At 45.5% G+C, this 20,233-nt stretch overlaps 2 protein-coding genes and 1 long non-coding RNA gene across 5 annotated transcripts in view; 2 read left to right on the plus strand and 1 right to left on the minus strand.

Moving 5' to 3' along the window:
• LOC140914730 (DPY30 domain-containing protein 1-like) overlaps positions 1-2,172 on the plus strand; it is a 12,468-nt gene extending 10,296 nt beyond the window's left edge. For all 3 annotated transcript variants that reach the window (XM_073353273.1, XM_073353275.1, XM_073353274.1), the window contains exon 5: positions 1,658-2,172. The gene's annotated coding sequence lies outside the window, so the exon portion shown is untranslated. The remainder of the gene's footprint in view (positions 1-1,657) is intronic.
• Positions 439-9,757, minus strand: LOC140914731 (uncharacterized). Its single transcript, XR_012159970.1, has 3 exons — positions 8,926-9,757; positions 5,211-8,251; positions 439-3,748 (listed from the first exon to the last, which is right to left on the minus strand). It is a non-coding gene; the product is annotated as an uncharacterized lncRNA (long non-coding RNA).
• On the plus strand, positions 9,401-18,579 carry EXOSC3 (exosome component 3). The gene is made up of 4 exons (XM_073353269.1): positions 9,401-9,743; positions 12,878-13,027; positions 16,783-16,934; positions 18,286-18,579. Exons 1-4 carry the CDS (start codon positions 9,459-9,461, stop codon positions 18,485-18,487), a joined length of 789 nt encoding a protein of 262 aa, XP_073209370.1. The 5' UTR covers positions 9,401-9,458; the 3' UTR covers positions 18,488-18,579.
• Positions 18,580-20,233: the final 1,654 nt, after the last annotated feature.

The following is a 20,233-nucleotide window of genomic DNA, read 5'->3' on the forward strand; positions in this document are numbered from 1 at the left end:
AAGTGTGTAGTGTAAACATGGCCTGGCAAAGGTACTCTCAGCAGGCAAGTCTACACTACAAAATTAAGTCGACCTAAGTTAGGTCAATGTACAGCCACTGCCATAATTAAATTGCTTTTGCATGTCCACACTACACTCCTTCTTACAGCGGTGCGCATTCTCACCAGAAGCCCTTATACCTACTTAACTGTCAGCATGGGGCACTGTGGGACAGCTTCTGAAAGGCAGCAACAGTTGATGTAAGCAACAGTGTCTACACTGACACAGGATTGACCTGTCGACCTAAGCGTTATGTCTGTTAGGGAGGTGGAGTTAAGTCAGTGTAGTAGGTGAGTTACATCAGTGGGAGCTACATTTTAATGTAGATGCTTACAGAGATAGGTTGACCTAACTCTATAGTGTAAACCAGGCCAGAGTCACAGCACAATTGCAAGGTGGAATAGATAGTTTATCGTAGGTAGTTAGCACATAATGTACGGGACCATTCTAGAGTGGCCAATTAACACCTCTGCAGTCATAGGATAAAAAGAGGGGTTTAATGGGTTACAGATTGTTGTACTAAGCCATAGATCCAGTGTCTCTATTCAGACCATGATTTTTAGTGTCTCGCAGAGTTATGAATTTAAGCTTCCTGCCTTATCTTTTGAAAGTGTTGTGCAGGTTTCCTTTGAGGACTGATAGGTCAGAAAGAGAGAGATCGCTTTGTGAAAAGTGTTTACCCACAGGTGATAGGGTGTTTTTTCTTATAATTTTCCTTTGTGAGTTCATTTGAGAGCATAGTGTTTTTCTGGTTTCACCCACATAGTTGCTATTGGGGCATTCTGTGCGCTGGATGAGGTTTACCATGTTGTGATAGGCATATGTAGAATCCATGGATCTTCAAAGGCGTGTTGTGTTGGGTGTTGACCATTGTAGCAGTGGAGATATGTCCACAGGTTTTGCATCCGTTGTGCTGGCAGGGTCTGGTGCCACTTTGAGTTGGTGTGTTCTTGTCTCTGGGGAGCTAGCTCCTGATAAGCTTGAAGAGCTTGGGGGTTGTTTGGAAGCCAGAAGTGGAGGCTCAGAAAAGATTTCTTTCAGGATGGGGTCCCCATCAAGTATGGGTTGTAGCTGTTTGAGGTTACCCCAGTATGGATTCCAGTGTGGTTTGACAGGTGACAACTAGATGTGTGGTCAGAGGGGGTTTTATTTCTGTATTGAAGCATGTTTTCTTGGGGTATTTTGGTGGCCTGTTACATAATGTGATCTTTGTTTGGTGATGGCAGGTTTAAATGTGTTAAGGTGTATATTCTGGACTTACTCCTCACAGGTATCTGAATGCCTGGCTGCAGGTAACAGATTTCTTGATGCATATAATATGAAAGAAGTAGTTAGAAAAATAAAGACACAATGGACTGAGGAAATAAACAAATAATTGTTACAAAGTTAAATATAAGCATTATCAAGAGTTAAGTAAGTCCAAGAGTTAAGGACTGCTAAAAATCACTGAAAAAGGAGAATCAATGAATAAACAGCAATCCTGCCTTTTTGATATTATACATCATTCTTTATTTGTGGAAATAAATATTACAAAACAGATAATAATATGATTTGATTATTTTGCCAAAAGTGTATTTGTTTTTGATTGTACACAAAAATTCATTCTTTTCATACATAGAAAGAAAGAAAGGAGAAGGTTGTCGACATTTTGGCAGATGGTAAAGCTGTGGAAACAAACCAGGAACCATCAAAGGACAAACCTGACAGGGAAGACGACTCAGTACATGAATGAGAATGAGCTGAATGAATCACTAACAGGACATCTCATGAGGGAGCTTCAAATGAGAACACTGCAAGCAAAGATCCCATAAAGCTTTCTGAAATGTCTGGTAGAACACAGCAAACCTAGGAATGAATAAGACATGAAAACCAAAGACATAGTAGTTTCACATGACAAGTATGAATCCAGTGAAGAACTGAAATTAATATAAAGACAAAAAATAAGGTATATGAATTGACTAAATTATCTTCCTCTTGTGTACAGTACTCTGGAAATTAGTAGGAAAGAGTCTTCCTTTCTGTTCATGATGGTCCACAGATACTAAGGCCCTGATCCTGAAATGTAATATGTGTGTGCAGACTGGTGTCTGTATTTGCATGGGAAAGTAAAATAAAGCAGTGCACGATAAAAGACTTTGGAGCACTTTTTTCTTTAAACTTTCTGTACCTCTTACATCCTTGCATTCTACACCACCTATTATATTGATTTTTAAAAATATGTCCTGGCAAATATAATGACACTACTAATTTTGTACTCATATTTAATGGATCCAATTTGATTACTGTATCTGTAATTGCTAATTTTGGAAATAGTGCACCCTTTAGAACAGTTCTTAAAGTGGTAGACTTTACTAAATCTCAGTCACAAAGCAAATGAAACTGGCATCTTTACATTTTGCCTGTGAAACAGTATCCTGGATTTCTAGTTAAATAATTGCATAAAATATCTTCTGAATAATTCTACTGTGCACCTGCTAAACTTAGAATTTGTTTTAACTGCTTCAAAGTTTTTAATAAGGTTTTAGCACAGCTCCTATGGCCAATCATATTTTAAAATCTAGGTTATTAAAAGCTATTTTATCCTGTATGTTCAGTTGTCTATAGGTTTTTTATGATTATGCATACTTTGGATCCAATTTGAATGAGGGAAGTGTCAAAAATCATGTTTTCTTGTATGTATTCAGGAGGCCATCAAAATAATTTGGATCAAAAGTTGTTGGAGTTTTTCCTCAATAAAAATGTACCATTTAAAAGTTTCATAACACACTTATGCACATGACTTTAGACTAGAGAGATGGAATGGAAGAGCCTCAGTCACAATCTCCAAATAGGCTTTTCACATTGTAAGAAATTCCAGATGGGGTAAGGGAGAGGAGAGGAAGAGAAGGATAATTTATAGCTGATCGTGCTTCTCTAGAAGGGCATTCACCATTAATCTATTTTACAGCCCTCATTTGCATGTAACTTCCACTGAAGTCAGCTGGAATTCTGTGAAGCAAGCCCTAAATCTACAATTAGCAAACAAAACCTAAATACAATGACAGTTAAGGTAGTAAGTGGCAGGACACAATCCGTCCACCCCTAACGTTAGAATCATGGAAATAAGAGGAAAAACTTGTGTCCTTTCCACCTTCATATTACATACAACTACAACACATGATAGCACAGGGGTTCTCAAACGGCAGGTCGTGACCCCTCAGGGGGTCACAAGGTTGTTACATGGGGGTCACAGCAGCGTCACCAGGCTCTCGCCTCTTCCCGCAGCTCCCATTGGCCGGGAACGGCAAACCGCGGCCACTGGGAGCTGCGGGCGGACATGCAAATGTAAACAAATGGTCTGGCGGTCCATCAGTGGCTTGCCCTGATGGGCTGCATGCGGGCCGCAGGTTGCCCACCACAGGTCCATACTGATTACAGGTTCTGCTGAATAACGATCCAAAGGAGAGCAGACCAAAGCATGTTCATTTTCATCATCTGAGTCAGATACCACCAGCAGAAGGCTGATTTTATTTTCTGGTGGTTCAGGTTCTGTAGTTTCTGCATCAGAGTGTTGCTCTTTTAAGACTTCTGAAAGCATGCTCCACACCTCGTCCCTTTCAGATTTTGGACAGCACTTTCAATTCTTAAACTTTGGGTCGAGTGCTGTAGCTACCCTTCGAAATCTCACATTGGCACCTTCTTTGCATTTTGTCAAATCTGTGAAAGAATTCTTAAAAAGAACATGTGCTTGGTCATCATCGGAGACCGCTATAACACGAAATATATGGCAGAATGCGGGTAAAACAGAAGAGGAGACATACCATTCTCCCCCAAAGAGTTCAGTCACAAATTTAATTAATGCATTGTTTTTTTAACAAGCATCATCAGCATGGAAGCATGTCCTCTGGAATGGTGGCCAACGCATGAAGGGGCATATGAACGTTTAGCATATCTGGCACGTAAATACCTTGCAATGCCAGCTACAAAAGCGCCATGCGAATGCCTGTTCTCACTTTCAGGTGACATTGTAAATAAGAAGCAGGCAGCAGTATCTCTCATAAATATAAACAAACTTGTTTGCTTATCGATTGGCTGAACAAGAAGTAGAACTGTGTGGATTTATAGGCTCTAAAGTTTTACATAGTTTTGTTTTTGAGTGCCTTTATATAACAACAACAAAAATCTACATTTGTAAGTTGCACTTTCACAATAAAGAGATTGCATTACAGTACTTGTATGAGGTGAACTGAAAAATACTTTCTTTATCATTTTTACAGTGCAAATATTTGTAATCAAATATAATATAAAGTGAGCACTGTACACTTTGTATTCTGTGTTGCAACAGAAATAAATCTATTTGAAAATGTAGAAAAACAACCAAAAATATTTAATAAATTTCAATTGGTATTCTTTTAACAGTGTGATTAATCACAATTAATTTTTTTAATCAAAATTATTTTTTTGAGTTAATTGCATGAGTTACCTGTGATTAATCAACAGCTCTACTTATACGTAAGGAAATATTCAGGCCAGTTTAAACTCAAAATGAGGCAGAGAGTTTGTCATTAAAAAGGACTGCACTAAAAGACCAGTAAAATCTTACCAAATGAATACATCATAGTAGAAGTTCAAAAATATATAGACGAGTTCATACCGATGGGACAATTTACACTTTATATTTTGAACTAGTAGATTTCCTCATAGGTAAGGAATGAGTATATTCCATACAAAATTTTAGAAACTTGAGTTCCTCTAATTAAGTTATAACAAATGTACATACAGATCATATCCCCTACAGCTAACCCCTGAACAGCCTTCTTGCAACTCTTATCATAGAGGGCTTGTGAAGTGGCTTTTCATGGTTGTAGGACTAACTCCACCTCCATCCCCTTCCTGGTCTCTCTTAATGCACCCCATTAGATGTCAGGCCTCATGCCCTTGCCTCTCCTGGGATGGAATTCCACAAATCTCCCACTCTTATACCACGGCCTGGGCTACAGTATCCTACGTCAGGTTTCAGAGTAGCAGCTGTGTTAGTCTGTAGCCGCAAAAAGAAAAGGAGTGCTTGTGGCACCTTAGAGACTAACAAATGTATTTGAGCATAAGCTTTTGTGAGCTACAGCTCACTTCATCGGACATCACTTCACAAGTACTCCTTTTTTTTTAGTATCCTATGTATTAACTGTATTTACCCAGGAGATGTGACAGAATTTGGCACCTGTGGTTCTTCCTTCTGGGAGTCCGTGATTAGTGTGAAATTTAGTGATCAGACAACCTTTTCAAAAACATTTGAAAGAACAAAGCATTTAGAGAAAAAGGATTTTGAAACAGTCAACCAACATGCATATCCATCTTAGTTAAATCCTACAAACCCAGCTTCTTCAGATATCCCAGGAGGTGCCTGTGTCAGTCTGGTTTCTCCCAACAATTCCCCAACAACTATCTGTTATACCTGTTTAACCTGTTATAGTCCTTTTTGATCCCAGGCCTTGGCCCTGCTTCTCAAAGCCAGTTCTGTAAGATGGATGGAATCAGGAGGTAAAATATTAAAAGTTAATAGTTTGGGCATTGTCTCTCAACAACACAAGTGTTTTTTCAAGGGATGGCTTATCTTCATCCATTCCATTTTCTTTCTGCTTGTTTTTCTTATAGCACGCTATTACACTAAACCAATGTACAGTATTCATACAGTAAACTTCCCAATAACATGGTCAACATAGCATACAACATTCATAAATTATCACAGAACTGCTCCACAACTCCCTTTGGTGTGAGGGGTGCAGGTAGGAATGTGGGGTGGAGGGCGTAGGAGTTCCCGTTTGGTGCTCAGGGTGGGGGTGAGAATGTGGGGGGTGCAAGAATCAGGGCATGGTGTGTGGGGGCGCTGGGTATGTGTGGGGAGTGCAGGAGTCAGGGCAGGGGGTGTGTGAGGAGGGTGCAGGAGTCAGGGCAGAGGGCTGGGTATGTGTGGGGGGTGCAGGAGTCAGGGCTGGGGCCGTGGGGGGATGCAGGGGTCAGGGCAGGAGGCTGAGGTGTGAGGGGGTGCAGGGGTCAAGGCAGAGGGCTGGGAGTGTGTGTGGGGGGGTGCAGGGGTCAGGGCAGAGGGCTGAGTGTGTGTGGGGGGATGTAGGGGTCAGGGCAGAGTGCTGAGGGTGTGGGCTAGGGTCGTGGGGGTGCTCCCAGCCTCCTGCCCAGAGCGGCTCACGGCAGGGGCTGGAGGGGATATGCCCTGATTCCACTCCCCTTCCTCAAGGCCCCGTCCCCACCTCTTCTCTGCCTCCTCCCCAGAGCAGTGAGCATGCTGCGGCTCCACTTCTCTGGGCAGGAACCCAGCACATTGGGGGAACAGGTGGGGGAGGGGGGAGCTTGCCTGCCTTGCAGCAGCAGCTGGCAGGCCCAAGCTTCTTCACCCTGCCTCTGCAGGGGGCGGAAAAGAGAGGGTCAGGGCAAACAAGATTTTTAATGGCACACTGCTGCCTGTCAGGGTCCTGGCCTGGGTTCGGCAGCGGGCTGAGTGGGGCTGGTGGCTGGGACCTGGCAGGCAGCAGCGTGCCATTAAAAATCAGCTCGCGTGCCGTCTTTGGCACACGTGCCATAGGTTGCCGACCCCTGGTCTAGGTTTAGCGAGCCAGTCAATTGATGAGTCAGATAATGCCAACTCATCACAAATATTGTCAAATATCCTAGCAAGAATGATCTGATGTCAGTGGCAGCCTACATTTTTGATTGCATCACTGTGCCAGTCTTTCATTTTTTAGAAGTGAATTTCAAGGTGTTTCACATTTTTCCTGAATTAGAATAACTCGGCGGTTAAGTAACCTGCTTTTTGTAGTTAGGCATATCTATCTAAGACAGAGGTTCTCAATCAGTGGGGCATGCCCAACTTTCTAGGGGAGTACTAAATTTGAGTGAGTCGCATTGTGAGCCACCTAAGGTCACAATGCCCCTAAATTTGGCCGGGCTGCCCCTCCTTCAAGATGCCAGGATGCAGGAGCTCCTTCAAGAGGGAGAGGTAGACCAGCCAACTTTTTAGCCACATTTTAAAAAATGCCAACTTGGGATGTGATTAAAACAAGATTGAGAACCTGATTTAAGGCTAAGTCTATTGGAGTTTATAAAGTCTGTTTTGTTACTGCTCTAATAAATTAGAGCTTTAAAATATGAGATTAAATAAAATATGAGATTATTTAAAATATGAGATTATATTTAACCAATCAAATGCCCAACCTTTGCAGTCATAATCAGTGGCGAAAAACTTCTGGCCTGTGCTCCCCTTCTGGGGGGCCAGAAAGGAGAGGCATGTGCATAATCATATACGGCTCCAAAGAGTTGGCTCATTATTTATTTTACCAGACAACCTTACACGATGACCATGTAACACAAGGAAAATAAATCATTGCAACTTAGTCAATCAACTCACAATCCCATCGAGTACCACTAAAACCCAGCAGTTAGGGAAGAAAAATATATTTCCTTAATGGCTAGCTACATTTCCCAGAATGAAAGATTGCATTACACTATAATGTATGATATTTTTAAAATCATCTTTCTCCATTTTAATGCATCAGTAGTCATAAGTAATGGCTGCCACATGTGTTGATTTTAAACAAACATAAATACATTTGTCACGTGTAGAGTGGTAAATCTGTAGAATTTATTAGTGTAACTGCATTGCAGCAGTTAATGAGGAAACTGGAGGTTTTAGCAGTAAGGAAGGGACACTTTGATAGAGCACATAGTACTGGGGAAGGAGCAGCAGGCGGTCTGAGTTTTTAGCAGTTGGCTAAGGTTCTATCATAGCCAAACTCACCAATCCAATGGTGGGGTTTTCTCTGTTCTGCAACTGGAAGCAAGACAAGATTTAAAAGATTTGCTGTTACATCTTGTTATTTTTTTCAATAGTCTGCATGTTCGTGTTACATTTTTGATAAATAAACTCTTAGGATTCTTTTTATTTAAGATCATGGTAGAAGGGTTGGTTTGTTTTTTTTAAAAAAGTTGTGAAAAACTGATCTTTATTTTCCAGAAATATACAAACTTATTCTGTCATTTCTCCATCTTCTTCTTCTACTCCTCTGATGTATAGGACATTGTTACATTTTATCAACACTTCACCAAGGTGTCCTGACAATGCACCATCTATGCATTCTTCTGTGTTTGCAAGCTGCATGTTCATGTAGCCATTGACAGAGGCCAGGTAGCCCTTCAGAGTAGCAGCTGTGTTAGTCTGTATCTGCAAAAAGAAAAGGAGGACTTGTGGCACCTTAGAAACTAACCAATTTATTTGAGCATAAGCTTTCGAGAGCTACAGCTCACTTCATGGGATGCATGCTGTGGAAAATCTCCCCACTGTATTTTCCACTGCATGCATCCCATGAAGTGAGCTACAAAGCTTATGTTCAAATAAATTGGTTAGTCTCTAAGGTGCCACAAGTCCTCCTTTTCTTTTTGCAGTTACCCTTGTACTCCATCCCCCACTTCAACTTCCCCATCACCAGCTTCCCCCTCAGCCTGTTCAGGAAGGGCTTGGGGTTCAGGGGCAAGCTCATGGTAACGCGGCCTGGCACAACGCGGCGGTAAAAACAAAAATTCATCGCAGGGCCGCACATGGGCCCGCTGGAGTTTAAGAGACAGGCAGGAAGGATAGGTGAATTTCTAAGTCAATTTGACGTGGTATTACTATAATCAACCCCCAAGTATTTTTTTTGGCCAGGTGATGTCGCCACTAGTTAACAATCCAGTGGCAGATCAGTCTTCTGTTCGTTTTCTCATTATAACTCCAGCTTTCTAGTTTAGAAGTTCGTATATATGTACACGAGTGAATGATTAAAATATTAGAGAAGAAAATGGGTTGTGTACATTTCAAACAGAACCAGTCAACCGTAACGAGTAAGCGGATTGGGTTACCTACGAAGTTACTGCGGGCGTACAGGGGCTGGTCCCGCAATGTGCTGCACAGGGGCAGACCGCCCCACCTCCGACCGCACCGTTTCAGCGTGAAGTCCGGCGGCGGCGGGGGAGTTAGGCGGAGATGGAGGCTGACTTTACAGGCTTAGTAGCCAGCTAGGCCCTTTGTTCATGCCTGGCACCACAAGTGTGACACAGGGGCAGGCCCTTCAGCTGCACCAGCCCAACGCCCCCCGCCTGCGGGCCCCCCTGGCACCGGGGCTGACACCCGCCGCCATGGCAGGAGCCGCAGCGAGCCCAGCCGAGGCCCGGACACCGCCGCTCCTTTCTCCCCGTCAGCATAACTGCGCCGCCGCCGCCGACCCCGCAGCAACCTACGCCCAGGCAGCGACTAAGAGTGCGCGTGCGCGCGGATGTGACGCACTCCGCCCCGCCGCCATCTTTCTGTGCTTTCTGCGCACGCGTCACCTTGTCGCGCACGCGCGCTAGGCCCGGGCAAGCTGGCCGGCCCGACGAAGGGGCTGACCCTGACCATGGCGGCGGCAGAGGCTGGGGCCCTGCCCGCTGAGCAGCGCGTGGGGCAGCTGGTGCTGCCGGGGGACGTGCTGCTGCTGCCCGCCCACCCCGAGGCGGATGGGGAGCGGCTGTGGCTGGGCCCGGGCGCCGCTCTGCCGGGCCGGTTGGTGTGCGGGCCGGGCCTGAGGAGCTGCGGGGCCGGGCTGCTGGTCACCAAGTGCGGGCTGCTGCGCCACCGCCAGGCGGGCGGGGCCGGAGGCGGCTCCGGCGGGGCCTACTGGGTGGACTCCCAGCAGAAGCGGGTGAGAGCGCCGGAGCTGGCGGGGCGGGGCCAAGGAATGAGGGGCGGGTGGCGCTGCAGAGCGGGGGCTGGCCGCAGTGGTGAGCTGGAGCCGGTTCGCTGGAGCCGGTTCGCTGGAACCGGGTGTTACATTTAGAAGCCCTTTTAGAACCGGTGGAGGGACAACCGGTTCTAAAAGGGCTTCAAAATTTAACAGCTGGCCAAAAGTGGCACCTTAGGCGCAGACTCCATGGGTGGTTCGGGGCTGGAGCACCCATGGGGAAAATTTGATGGGTGCAGAGCACCCACCGGCAGCTCCCTGCGCTGCGCTTGGCCCCAGCTCACCTCCGCTCCGCCCCTGAACGCACCCTCTTGCTCTGCTTCTCCATCCCTCCCCCCCAGGATTCCTGCAAATCAGCTGTTCGCGCTGGAAGCCTGGGAGGGCTGAGAAGCAAGCAGAGGCTTTGAGCTGGGGCGGGGAGCGGTTCCCTTGTGTGACCCCCGGGTTACCTGCTGTGGCGCGGGCAACCCTCCTCGTGCCCCAGCTTACCTCTGCTGTGCCTCCCTGGGCCTGAGCGCGAAGCCGCAGCTTGCTTCTCAGTCCTCCCAGGCTTCCCGCGCGAACAGCTGATTCGCAGGTGGGGGGGGCAAAGCGGGGCAGTGTGTTCAGAGGAGGAGGTGGCGGAGCGGAGGTGAGCTGGGGCTGGGCGGGGGGTGGGGAGCTGCTGGTGGGGGCTGAGCACCCAGGGAGTCGGTGCCTAAGGCGCCACTTTTGATATGATCAGTGGGTGAATGGCCGCTCCCTCTGTTCCCCCCCAACTACGCTACCCTGCTCCTAAGAGCCAGAGGGACCTGCTTGATGCTTCCTGGGAGCTGCCCCAGGTATGCACCGGCGGGACTCTCCACCTTGCCCGCAGCAGGTCCCTCTGGCTCTTAGGGGCAGGGCGGGGTGAGCACCCACTACGGTGGCCCACGAGACCCTCTTGCTCAGTTCTGGAGGCAGTCAGGGGAGGGGGGTGGATGGGGCAGGGGTCCCGCGAGGGGGAGCATCAAGGAACACAGGGGGTTGGTTGGGGCAGGAGTCCCAGGGGCAGGCCATGACCCCCTGGTGGGGTGAGGAGGGTTGTTAAGATTTTGGCAGCTCGTCACTGGCTGTACGTGCCTTTCCCCTGGTGGGCTTCGTGTGGCTCTGCGGCCGGAGCGCCTTGGCAGAAGCCCAGGTAAGCTGGCTCTGAAGCTCACCTTTGCTGCCGCGGTCCCTCTCTCCCTTCCCCTCGCCCCATGTTCTCACTCTCCAGGAGCTGCAGCTGGCTTCCTCTTTAAAGCTCAGTGTGGCACCCTTCATTCAGAGCTTCAAAGTGGCAGAACCGGAGTGGAAACCCCTTCCACTGCTTTCCTTGGGAATTGTGGGACTGCAGCCAACATCTGGTGTCCATTTATTCCCGTCCACACACAAATTACTACTATAGTGTGCCACAATGGCACGATTGACTAAAATCTGTTTACGGTGCTGCTTATAATCCCCAACTTGAAGGCTAATGTGGCACAGGGATCAGTCCTTGTAAGGAGTGGTGCACGCTGTTGTTTTGTTACGTGGAGGTCATCCACAACTGTGTTCTTGTAATAACTAACCCTTCCATAACACTGTACAGTTGTATATCCAACGGTGTACATAAGTTGCTGCTCTAGGGCCACATAAGTACCAGGCTTCGAGCGGTAATTTACTACTGATGTGGTTGTGAAAGTGGGAGTGCTACCCTATACAGGGTTTTTCTGCCCTTTGCTGCATGCAACAAACCAGCTAGATATGTTCCTTGTTCCGTTGAGTGTTGCAACTGGTAGATGAGGTCGCTAGAGGTATCACTGGTAAAAATGCACTGCTGCTGGTAACAATGGGAGATTTTTTTCCTCCCCTTTGTGCCAAGTGTGGGAATCCTCTCCAGCATCTAAATTTACTCAGAAGACTTAACTGTAATCTCATGTGGAAAGAAGGGGGCTGAGGAGGTACTAAAATAACCTCACTTGATGCAGGCTGCAGCAACTGGTGGGATATGGGATAGTTGGCCAAAATTTCTCATAATAAACTTCTGTTAGGTAGAGTTGCTAGTTACAGAAATAGAAACATGGCCGTAATGGCTGAAAAGTTGCTATGTGGCTGTAAACTGTTATTGGTGAAGCGGACTGTGACCCTATTTGGTTGCAAACTCTCAATTCTAGCAGTAATGTGGAGAAGGGGCCTCCTAAAAGAGAAACCATCCAAATATTAATTAATGTAATGTTTTTGCTCATTCTGCTGCCATACTGAAATAATATCTTTCTGATGTGTAAATTGTTGTCATAACCTTAATGGAGAGTTAATGCTGAAATTTAAAGAAGATTTAAATGGCACTACTGATTATTTCGCTAGTCATCATGTTACAAGGTTGTCCCTTGTGAATTTGCTGTCGCTTCCCCTGAAAGAGAGACGCAATCAGGATGTCTTTCTGCAATTTTTTGTTACAGTCCAAATTTTATAGTGTTAATCTAAGGGCTTGTCTTCACTGTACTCAAAGCTAGGTTAGTTCCAGTGAGAGTGACCACCACACTGGAAAACAACACTGGAGTTACACAGAGTAATTGGATTTGCTGCTGGTGAGACTCTTGTAATTTGAGCTGTTGCATTCACACAGCATTACTAGATTCAGAATCACTCAAGCATCAACCCACCCACTCCCTCAAAGGGTCAGCTAGCTTGAGCTTAAAGCAACAATTAACTTGAGCTAGAGATTTGTGTGTGGATGGAAGTCAAGCTAGATAAACTTGACCTAACTGCTGTGAAGACACATCGTTAGGGTATGTCTTTATTACAGCTGGAATGTGCTTCCCAGTGGAGGTAGATAGGTGTGCTCGCTCAAGCTAATGCACTAAAAATAGAAGTGTGCCAGCAGCTAGTCTCCTGAGTACATACCCACAGTGTCTGGTATTATAGTACTGTGCCTTCTAAAAATAGAAGTTCATTTTGGTACTGTAGCAAGATTTTTTTTTCAGCAACTTATTTTGCAAATAAGTTTGGTCACTCAGCTTCTTTGTACACAATGCTTGTGTGTGTATGTATGTGTATATACATGTAAAAAGATATATTCATTTCTCGTATATGTCTTTTGTTTTCATTTTCAGTATGTCCCAGTCAAGGGAGATCATGTGATAGGCATAGTGACTATCAAGGCAGGTGACGTATTCAAAGTGGATGTCGGTGGAAGTGAGCAAGCTTCTTTGTCCTACTTGGCATTTGAAGGTGCAACCAAAAGAAACAGACCAAATGTGCAGGTAATGTTCTTGTTATATATATTGGCAGTATTGAAACCTTTAAAGTATTTTGTTTTCACTTTCTTGCAAAGTAACTATTTAAAATTTACTCAAATATTTGTCTGTATCCCTTAGTCATAAGATGTTCTGATATATGATAGATTTTCCATGACATGCACAAAGTTTTCTGTAGTAGCTTTGTTCCCTTCCCTTTTTCCTTGGCCTTTTTGTTGGGCTCTGGCAGAGGTCGTCAGTTAGAGATCCGGGATTTTCTTCTTTTGATCGCTGATCGTCATAGCAATATGTGCCAGACTTTGCCATTTGTTGTACAGAGGATGTATCTTCTCATAATATCACAGGCAGAAGATGGCAGTTCTGTGGTAGAACAGCCCTTCAAAGAGACAGTCTGAGATCAGTTTACGCCTAAAATTCATGTTTTATAAAACAGGCTCTTACAAAATGTGATTGTCACGCTGTCTGGAGTAGCGCCCGACTGGGAGTGTCTACTTCAGGGCAGACTGTCAAACAGGGTAGGACCCCCCCCTTGTCCCCCCCAACCTGGTGATGTGTTCTATAATTAGCTTTCACCAAGCCAGTAACAAATGTAAACTCCGGGATCACTGCAACAGTCTTACCAGGGAATCACAGACATTGGCACTGACTCCGTGGGTGCTGTGGGGCTGGAGCACCCATGGGGAAAAATTAGCAGGTGTGCCACTCCCACGGTCAGCCAAGCTCCCCCTACGCCTACTCTCTCTTCATCCCCCGAGCGTGGTGTCGTCCCTGCTCCTCCCCCTCCCAATGCTTCCCACCTGTCGCCTAACAGCTGTTCGGCGGCGCTTAGGACTTTCCGGGAGGGAGGGAGAGGATTGGGGACATGGCGCACTCGGGGGAGGAGGCGGTAAATAGGCAGGGCAGGGGAGGGGTTGAGGGGAGGGGTTGAGGGGAGGGGGAGGGTGGTGCAGGGGTGGACAGGGGCGGGTGGGAGTTGAGCACCCATGGAGCAGAGGGGAAGTCGGTGCCTATGATCACAAACATTCCCCTTAGAGTCTCCAGCCTATTTTGCCACTCAGACAAGCTGGACTAACAGTCAAAAGTCAATCCACGTTCAAGTTGCTTTCAGTCCAAGAGACGTTTACCGAAGATAATTTGGTACCCTAGATCTTATACCTAAGACAATGCCTGTAGCCAATCCTGTAATAAACTATCTAAAGATTTGTTAACTAGGAAAAAGAAATAAGAGAGTTACTTACAGGTTAAAGCAAGCAAGTGTGTACATATAAATGAGTTATAACCTAAATCCTAAGAGCATGAGAGTTTTAATGATCTGTCACTGAAAGTGTCCTTCGGGGCAGACCCAGGGGTAAGCCCTGGGGATCTCTGCCTCAAGACTTTGGCCCTGTCAGTTCAAAGCTAACAGCAAAGAGGGAAACAGAACATTTTCCTGTGACTTTATTTCCTTCATTCAGCTTCCAAGTCCGCAGGATGAGCTTCCTTGCACATTGCATTTCCAAGATGGGATAGCGCCAGTGATGAGCTGCCAAAATCTTAACAACTGGTTCCCTCCTCACCCCACGAGGGGGCCAGGCCCGCCCCTGGGACTCCTGCCCCATCCACCTCTGTCCCCTGACTGCCTCCAGAACCGGGCAGGAGGATCTCGTGGGCCACTGTAGTGGGTGCCCACCCCGCCCTGCCCCTAAGAGCCAGAGGGACCTGCCAGGGGCAAGGTGGGGAGTCCCACTGGTGCTTACCTGGGGCAGCTCCCAGGAAGCATCCGGCAGGTCCCTCTGGCTCCTAGGGGCGGGGTAGCGTAATTAGGGGGGGAACAGGAGGAGCGGCCATTCACCCACTGATCACATCAAAAGTGGCACCTTAGGCACCGACTCCCTGGGTGCTCTGCACCCACCAGCAGCTCCACACCCGGCCCCAGCTCACCTCCGCTCCGTCGCCTCCTCTGAACACGCTGCCCCGCTTTGCTTCTTCCCCGAATCAGCTGTTCGCGCGGGAAGCCTGGGAGGGCTGAGAAGCAAGCGGCGGCTTCGCGCTCAGGCCCAGGGAGGCGGAGCGGAGGTGAGCTGGGGCACGAGGAGGGCTGCCCGCACCGCAGCATGTAACCCATGGGGGCGCACAGGGGAACCGCTCCCCGCCCCAGCTCACCTCCACCTCCCTGGGCCTGAGCGCAGAGCCGCTGCTTGCTTCTCAGCCTCCCCCAGGATTCCCGCGAATCAGCTGTTCGCGCGGGAAGCCTGGGGGAGTGGAGAAGCAGAGCGGGGCGGCGCGTTCAGGGGCGGAGCGGAGGTGAGCTGGGGCACGAGGAGGGCTGCCCGCACCGCAGCATGTAACCCATGGGGGCGCACAGGGGAACCGCTCCCCGCCCCAGCTCACCTCCACCTCCCTGGGCCTGAGCGCAGAGCCGCTGCTTGCTTCTCAGCCTCCCCCAGGATTCCCGCGAATCAGCTGTTCGCGCGGGAAGCCTGGGGGAGTGGAGAAGCAGAGCGGGGCGGCGCGTTCAGGGGCGGAGCGGAGGTGAGCTGGGGCCAAGCGCGGGGCAGGGAGCTGCCGGTGGGTGCTCTGCACCTACCAAATTTTCCCCGTGGGTGCTCCAGCCCCGAAGCACCCATGGAGTCAGCGCCTAAGGCGCCACTTCTGGCCAGTTGCTAAATTTAGAAGCCCTTCTAGAACTGGTTGTCCCTCCACCGATTCTAAAAGGGCTTCTAAATTTAACTGGCTCCAGTGAACCGGTGTGAATCGGCTCCAGCTCACCACTGGATAGGGCCATTAATTAGTTCAGAAGTTCAGTGCAAACATTTTCAAGGTTATTAAGAAAAATGTAGATATTTTCTTATAGCATAGAACAGGGTTTCTCAAACTTCATTGCACCACGACCCCCTTCTGACAACAAAAATTACTACATGACATACTACATCTGTCAGGGGGGACTGAAGCTTGAGCCTGCCTGAGCCTCATCACCCTGGGTGGAGGGGGCTGGGGGCCTGTAACCTGAGCCCTGCAACTCACGCCTGGAGCCCTTGGGCTTCAGCTTCAGCCCCAGGCAGTGGAGCTTGGGCTTTGGCCACATGTGGTGGGGCTTGGGTTTCGGCTTCAGCCCCAGACCCCAGCAAGTCTAACAGCAGCCCTATCAACCCCATTAAAACAGGGTTTTCCAGCATCACAGTGACATCAATAGAAATGTTTCTGTCTTTAATATTTAAATAGAAACTATTTTCTTTAGTATATGTATCCCAGTATTGCTGCATCCTGTAATATTCCATAACCAGAAAGTAAAACTGAAAAGCAAAGAGAAAAGAAGACTAACCCATTTTCATTATCCAAGCTGAGTGAAATGAAAAAGTAAACTATTTAAATTATGAAAGTAAGTTATGTTTAAAAGCCTTCTGTTTTAAATCTAAAAAGGAGTGAAAAGATGAGGAAACTGGTTTATTTTTAAAAATACCATATATGAGGTTTGTGGTGAGTGTTGCTTTAAAGGAAAGTCTCTGCTGCATACACGCAGAGTTCCTTTTGCAACTGTTGAGACGGCAACCCTATATAACTGAGCCAAGGAGTATGTAGATAATACGAGTTAACACCTGTAGCATCCACAAGACATGACTGCACTGGAAGAATGGATAAATGTTGAAAAATAAACTGCTTATATATCTCAATCTACTGTTGCATAACTGTGTATTTTTGTAAAGAACCTAGGGACGAGTTTAACCAAAAAGATATACAGACATGATACAGTTTCTCTGAACATTTCCCATCGCTTGTTTTAGGTGGGAGATCTTATTTATGGTCAATTCATTGTAGCCAATAAAGACATGGAACCAGAGATGGTCTGTATAGACAGCAGTGGAAGAGCGAATGGAATGGGAGTAATTGGACACGAAGGCCTGTTGTTTAAGGTTTCTTTAGGTCTAATAAGAAAGTAAGTATTACAATTTTTAACTTTCCAGGAATGAGAGAGAAGCTGAATTTTGTCAATTTTTTGAGCTGTGACAGATGAGTGAAACTCTTCATCTTGATGAAAACTGGTATGCACCCTAATATTTAATGCTTTAGCATTGGATGTCCATAACCAGCAGGTCTGAACAGTATAACATGTGGAGTAACAGATGTGTATTATATTGTTCTTAGGGCACATATTGTCAACATTATTGCCTGACAAAGTTGTTCTTTGTGGTCCTAAGTTTGTAATCAGCATACAAATATAATATAATATAAACAAGGGGAAACGAACAATAAAATACAATAAGTAGAAACCAACAGATGTCACAAAACTAAAAATGCTCCTCTCTGTTCCTCAATTACAAACTGGCATTTTAAATTAATAAGCCTCTGGTATGTTTGCTGTTTCCTTGAGAAAGTTGTACTCTAACCATATTCTACTATAGACTTTACCTTTTACTTTATTACGTGGTAGTGTATTGAAGTGGAATTTCTTTTCTACTTGATCTTCTTGCTACATTATTTAGAAAATATTGTGAACCCAATCCATCAGAAACTTGCTTTTGTCACCTATGGAGGCTAATCATAAATTTGCTATGTACATATTTCCGTCTTCAGTGGTGAAGTAGAATCTGTATATAGCAATTGGTTTGAGAATGACATCAGTTCCTTGAACACAGTCTTCACCCAGCCTTCAGTGGCATTCTCAAGCATCCTTAGAAGTCTCTCTTCCAAAGAGTACCAAGAAAAGGACTGTGAAGAAACAAAAAAAGAATTCCGTTTCCTCCCTCCAAAAGCTATGCAGGGGATGAGAGAAGGAAGGGGCAATAGCAAAAAATACCCTCTATTGTTCAAAGATTTTTAATTAGCACCTCTTCCTCATACAGTCTGGATGAACTGTTACAGGTTAGAATAAATCCTATTTTCTGCTCAGTCGCAAATGAGGAGCTAAAAATCAACTTAATTAAGTCTGGTTCACAAACACTAGACTATCTTCATTATGATTGTTGCATGGTGTCACTGCAGGATACATTTGGGGGGGGATTTTAAAATTTAATCTTAACTCTTAATTTCCTCTTGGTTTTGGAATTTTTTAAAATTAAACTCATACATGAGCACTAAACAAGAAGTTCAAAATGTTACTATGTTATATTATAATAAAGTTTGAATCCATGTTTTCAGCTCGGTTCAGCCTTAACTATTGAAGTTGCTACAGATGCCTTCATACTCCTAGTGGTATTAGCAGTAGTCCTGTCATTGACTGGCAACACTGAAATGTATTTGTTACACAATAATTTCTTCTTCTGCCATCCCTTTTACTTTGTTTTCAGGCTTTTAGCTCCCAATTGTGAAATCATTCAGGAATTGGGACAACTCTACCCTTTTGAGATAGTGTTTGGAATGAATGGAAGAATATGGGCAAAGGCAAAAACAATTCAACAGACTTTAATTGTGGCAAATATCTTGGAAGCCTGTGAGCATATGACAGCAGAACAAAGAACACAAGCATTTGCCAAACTATCAGAGAGATGATGTAAAGAAAACATCTTGGGTTCTTTTCAGTCTTTGCAATGATTGTAATATTTTTGTATTCAGATGTATATTAATAACTCATTTTTAAACTTTGTGTGTCTCCTATTTAATTTTTCCCCTCTTTCCCGATCCTTCAGTCTGTTTAGTCTTCTGTATTCAAGCATTCTTTTCACTTTCTTAGCAGCAGTGTTTGATTATTATGAAACACAAAGATGTAATTTTTAAAGTCTCTCACAATAGTGTCACTGGAGAGCATGCTTATTTTTGCAACACAGAATTTAGTAGCAACACTAATTCTTCCATCACATGAGAGCAGAAAACGCAGTTGATCGCCTACATGCATTTGGTGTTCCTTCCACTAAGAGGTTCTGTATATAATTTTTTTTCTGGTTCTTCAAGCTCATCATGTTTTAGGCCTTAATATATTAACTTTTAAAGAGCCAATTCTGCCTTTTTTTGACAAAAGATCTGGATGGGACAGGCCAAATGCTAAAATAGAATGTGAGAAAGACAAGAGGATGGAAGTTCATGTTCCTTTAATAAGCTACGTGGGAGGTAAGGCACTAGAAATGACATACTGAACAAAAACCCTGTTGATCCAGAATTACATGATGGTTCAAACATCCTTTAAAGAAAAAGCCAAGCAAATTGCTGCATACTCCTAGAAATATGTGGCTAGCAATAGTTGAGAGAAAAGATTACAATGTAAAATACATCATCTTATGCCACAGTGATTAGTAAGTGTTCAAAATTGATGCGATTATAGTGCTACATAGCCCTCCATGGGGAACACTTTATTCCCTGAGGCATATTTGATTTACCCTTATTTTAGCAGACACAGCTGCAAATACTGTTGGCCATAAAATTATTCAGCTCTGTTTGAATTCTTTCCACAGGCATGACTCAGACTTCTATGGAAGTAAATTCCACAGGTTGGATATACCAGTGCTGTGTGATGTATTTGTTCTAAACTTGTTTGCCACTGACTGAGTGACTGTCTTGTTATCAGACTGCATAACCAAAGGACCATCAATTTTCATTACAACCTGCTGTTGTCTCTTGTCTTGCACTTAGAGTGTATGTTCTTTGGAGGAGGGATGATCTTTTTGTTCTGTTTGTACAGTGCCTGGCACAATGGGGTCTGTGTCCCTAATTGGGGCTGCTGTGCATTAGGATAATACTACTAATAATCTTAAATAGCCGTGAATAACTCATGGTGGGACATCAGGACCTTGTTCAGACTTCTACAGTTGTCCCTCATCCTGTGAGTTTCTGTTAGTTAAAGCTTACTAATTCACAATCACTGATTCCATTGCATACCAATCTGGTGGTGTATAAGCCTCAGTCAATTTTATCCTACAGTAATATGTTCAGAAGCATGCTGAGTCAGTCATGCTGCATACATGAATCCCTCTCTGGCTTCCAAAAGATAGGGATTTAGAAAACGCCCTTCTTTGGCTCTTGACAATAGGGTTTTAACCTTTGCCTTCCAATCCTGGTTGAGAGATGAGACCTACTCATTCTTTTGCAAGATTGTGAGGGGATCTCAGTGGCTTCTTTGCCTGGCATTTTGTTGAGAGGGCAAAGATATCCTAGAAATTCCTCCTCTATCTTTTCATGAGGGGGATACGGTTCTTGCTGGCGCTTCCTATGACCCACCACAGAGGTGGAATTGATGCGAAAACACCAGTTGATCTTTGGGTTGAGCATGGCCAGTGGTGCTTATCTCCTTATCTCCCTTGTTCG

Source organism: Lepidochelys kempii, chromosome 7 (assembly GCF_965140265.1).
Source record: "Lepidochelys kempii isolate rLepKem1 chromosome 7, rLepKem1.hap2, whole genome shotgun sequence".
NCBI classification, from domain to species: Eukaryota; Metazoa; Chordata; order Testudines; family Cheloniidae; genus Lepidochelys; species Lepidochelys kempii.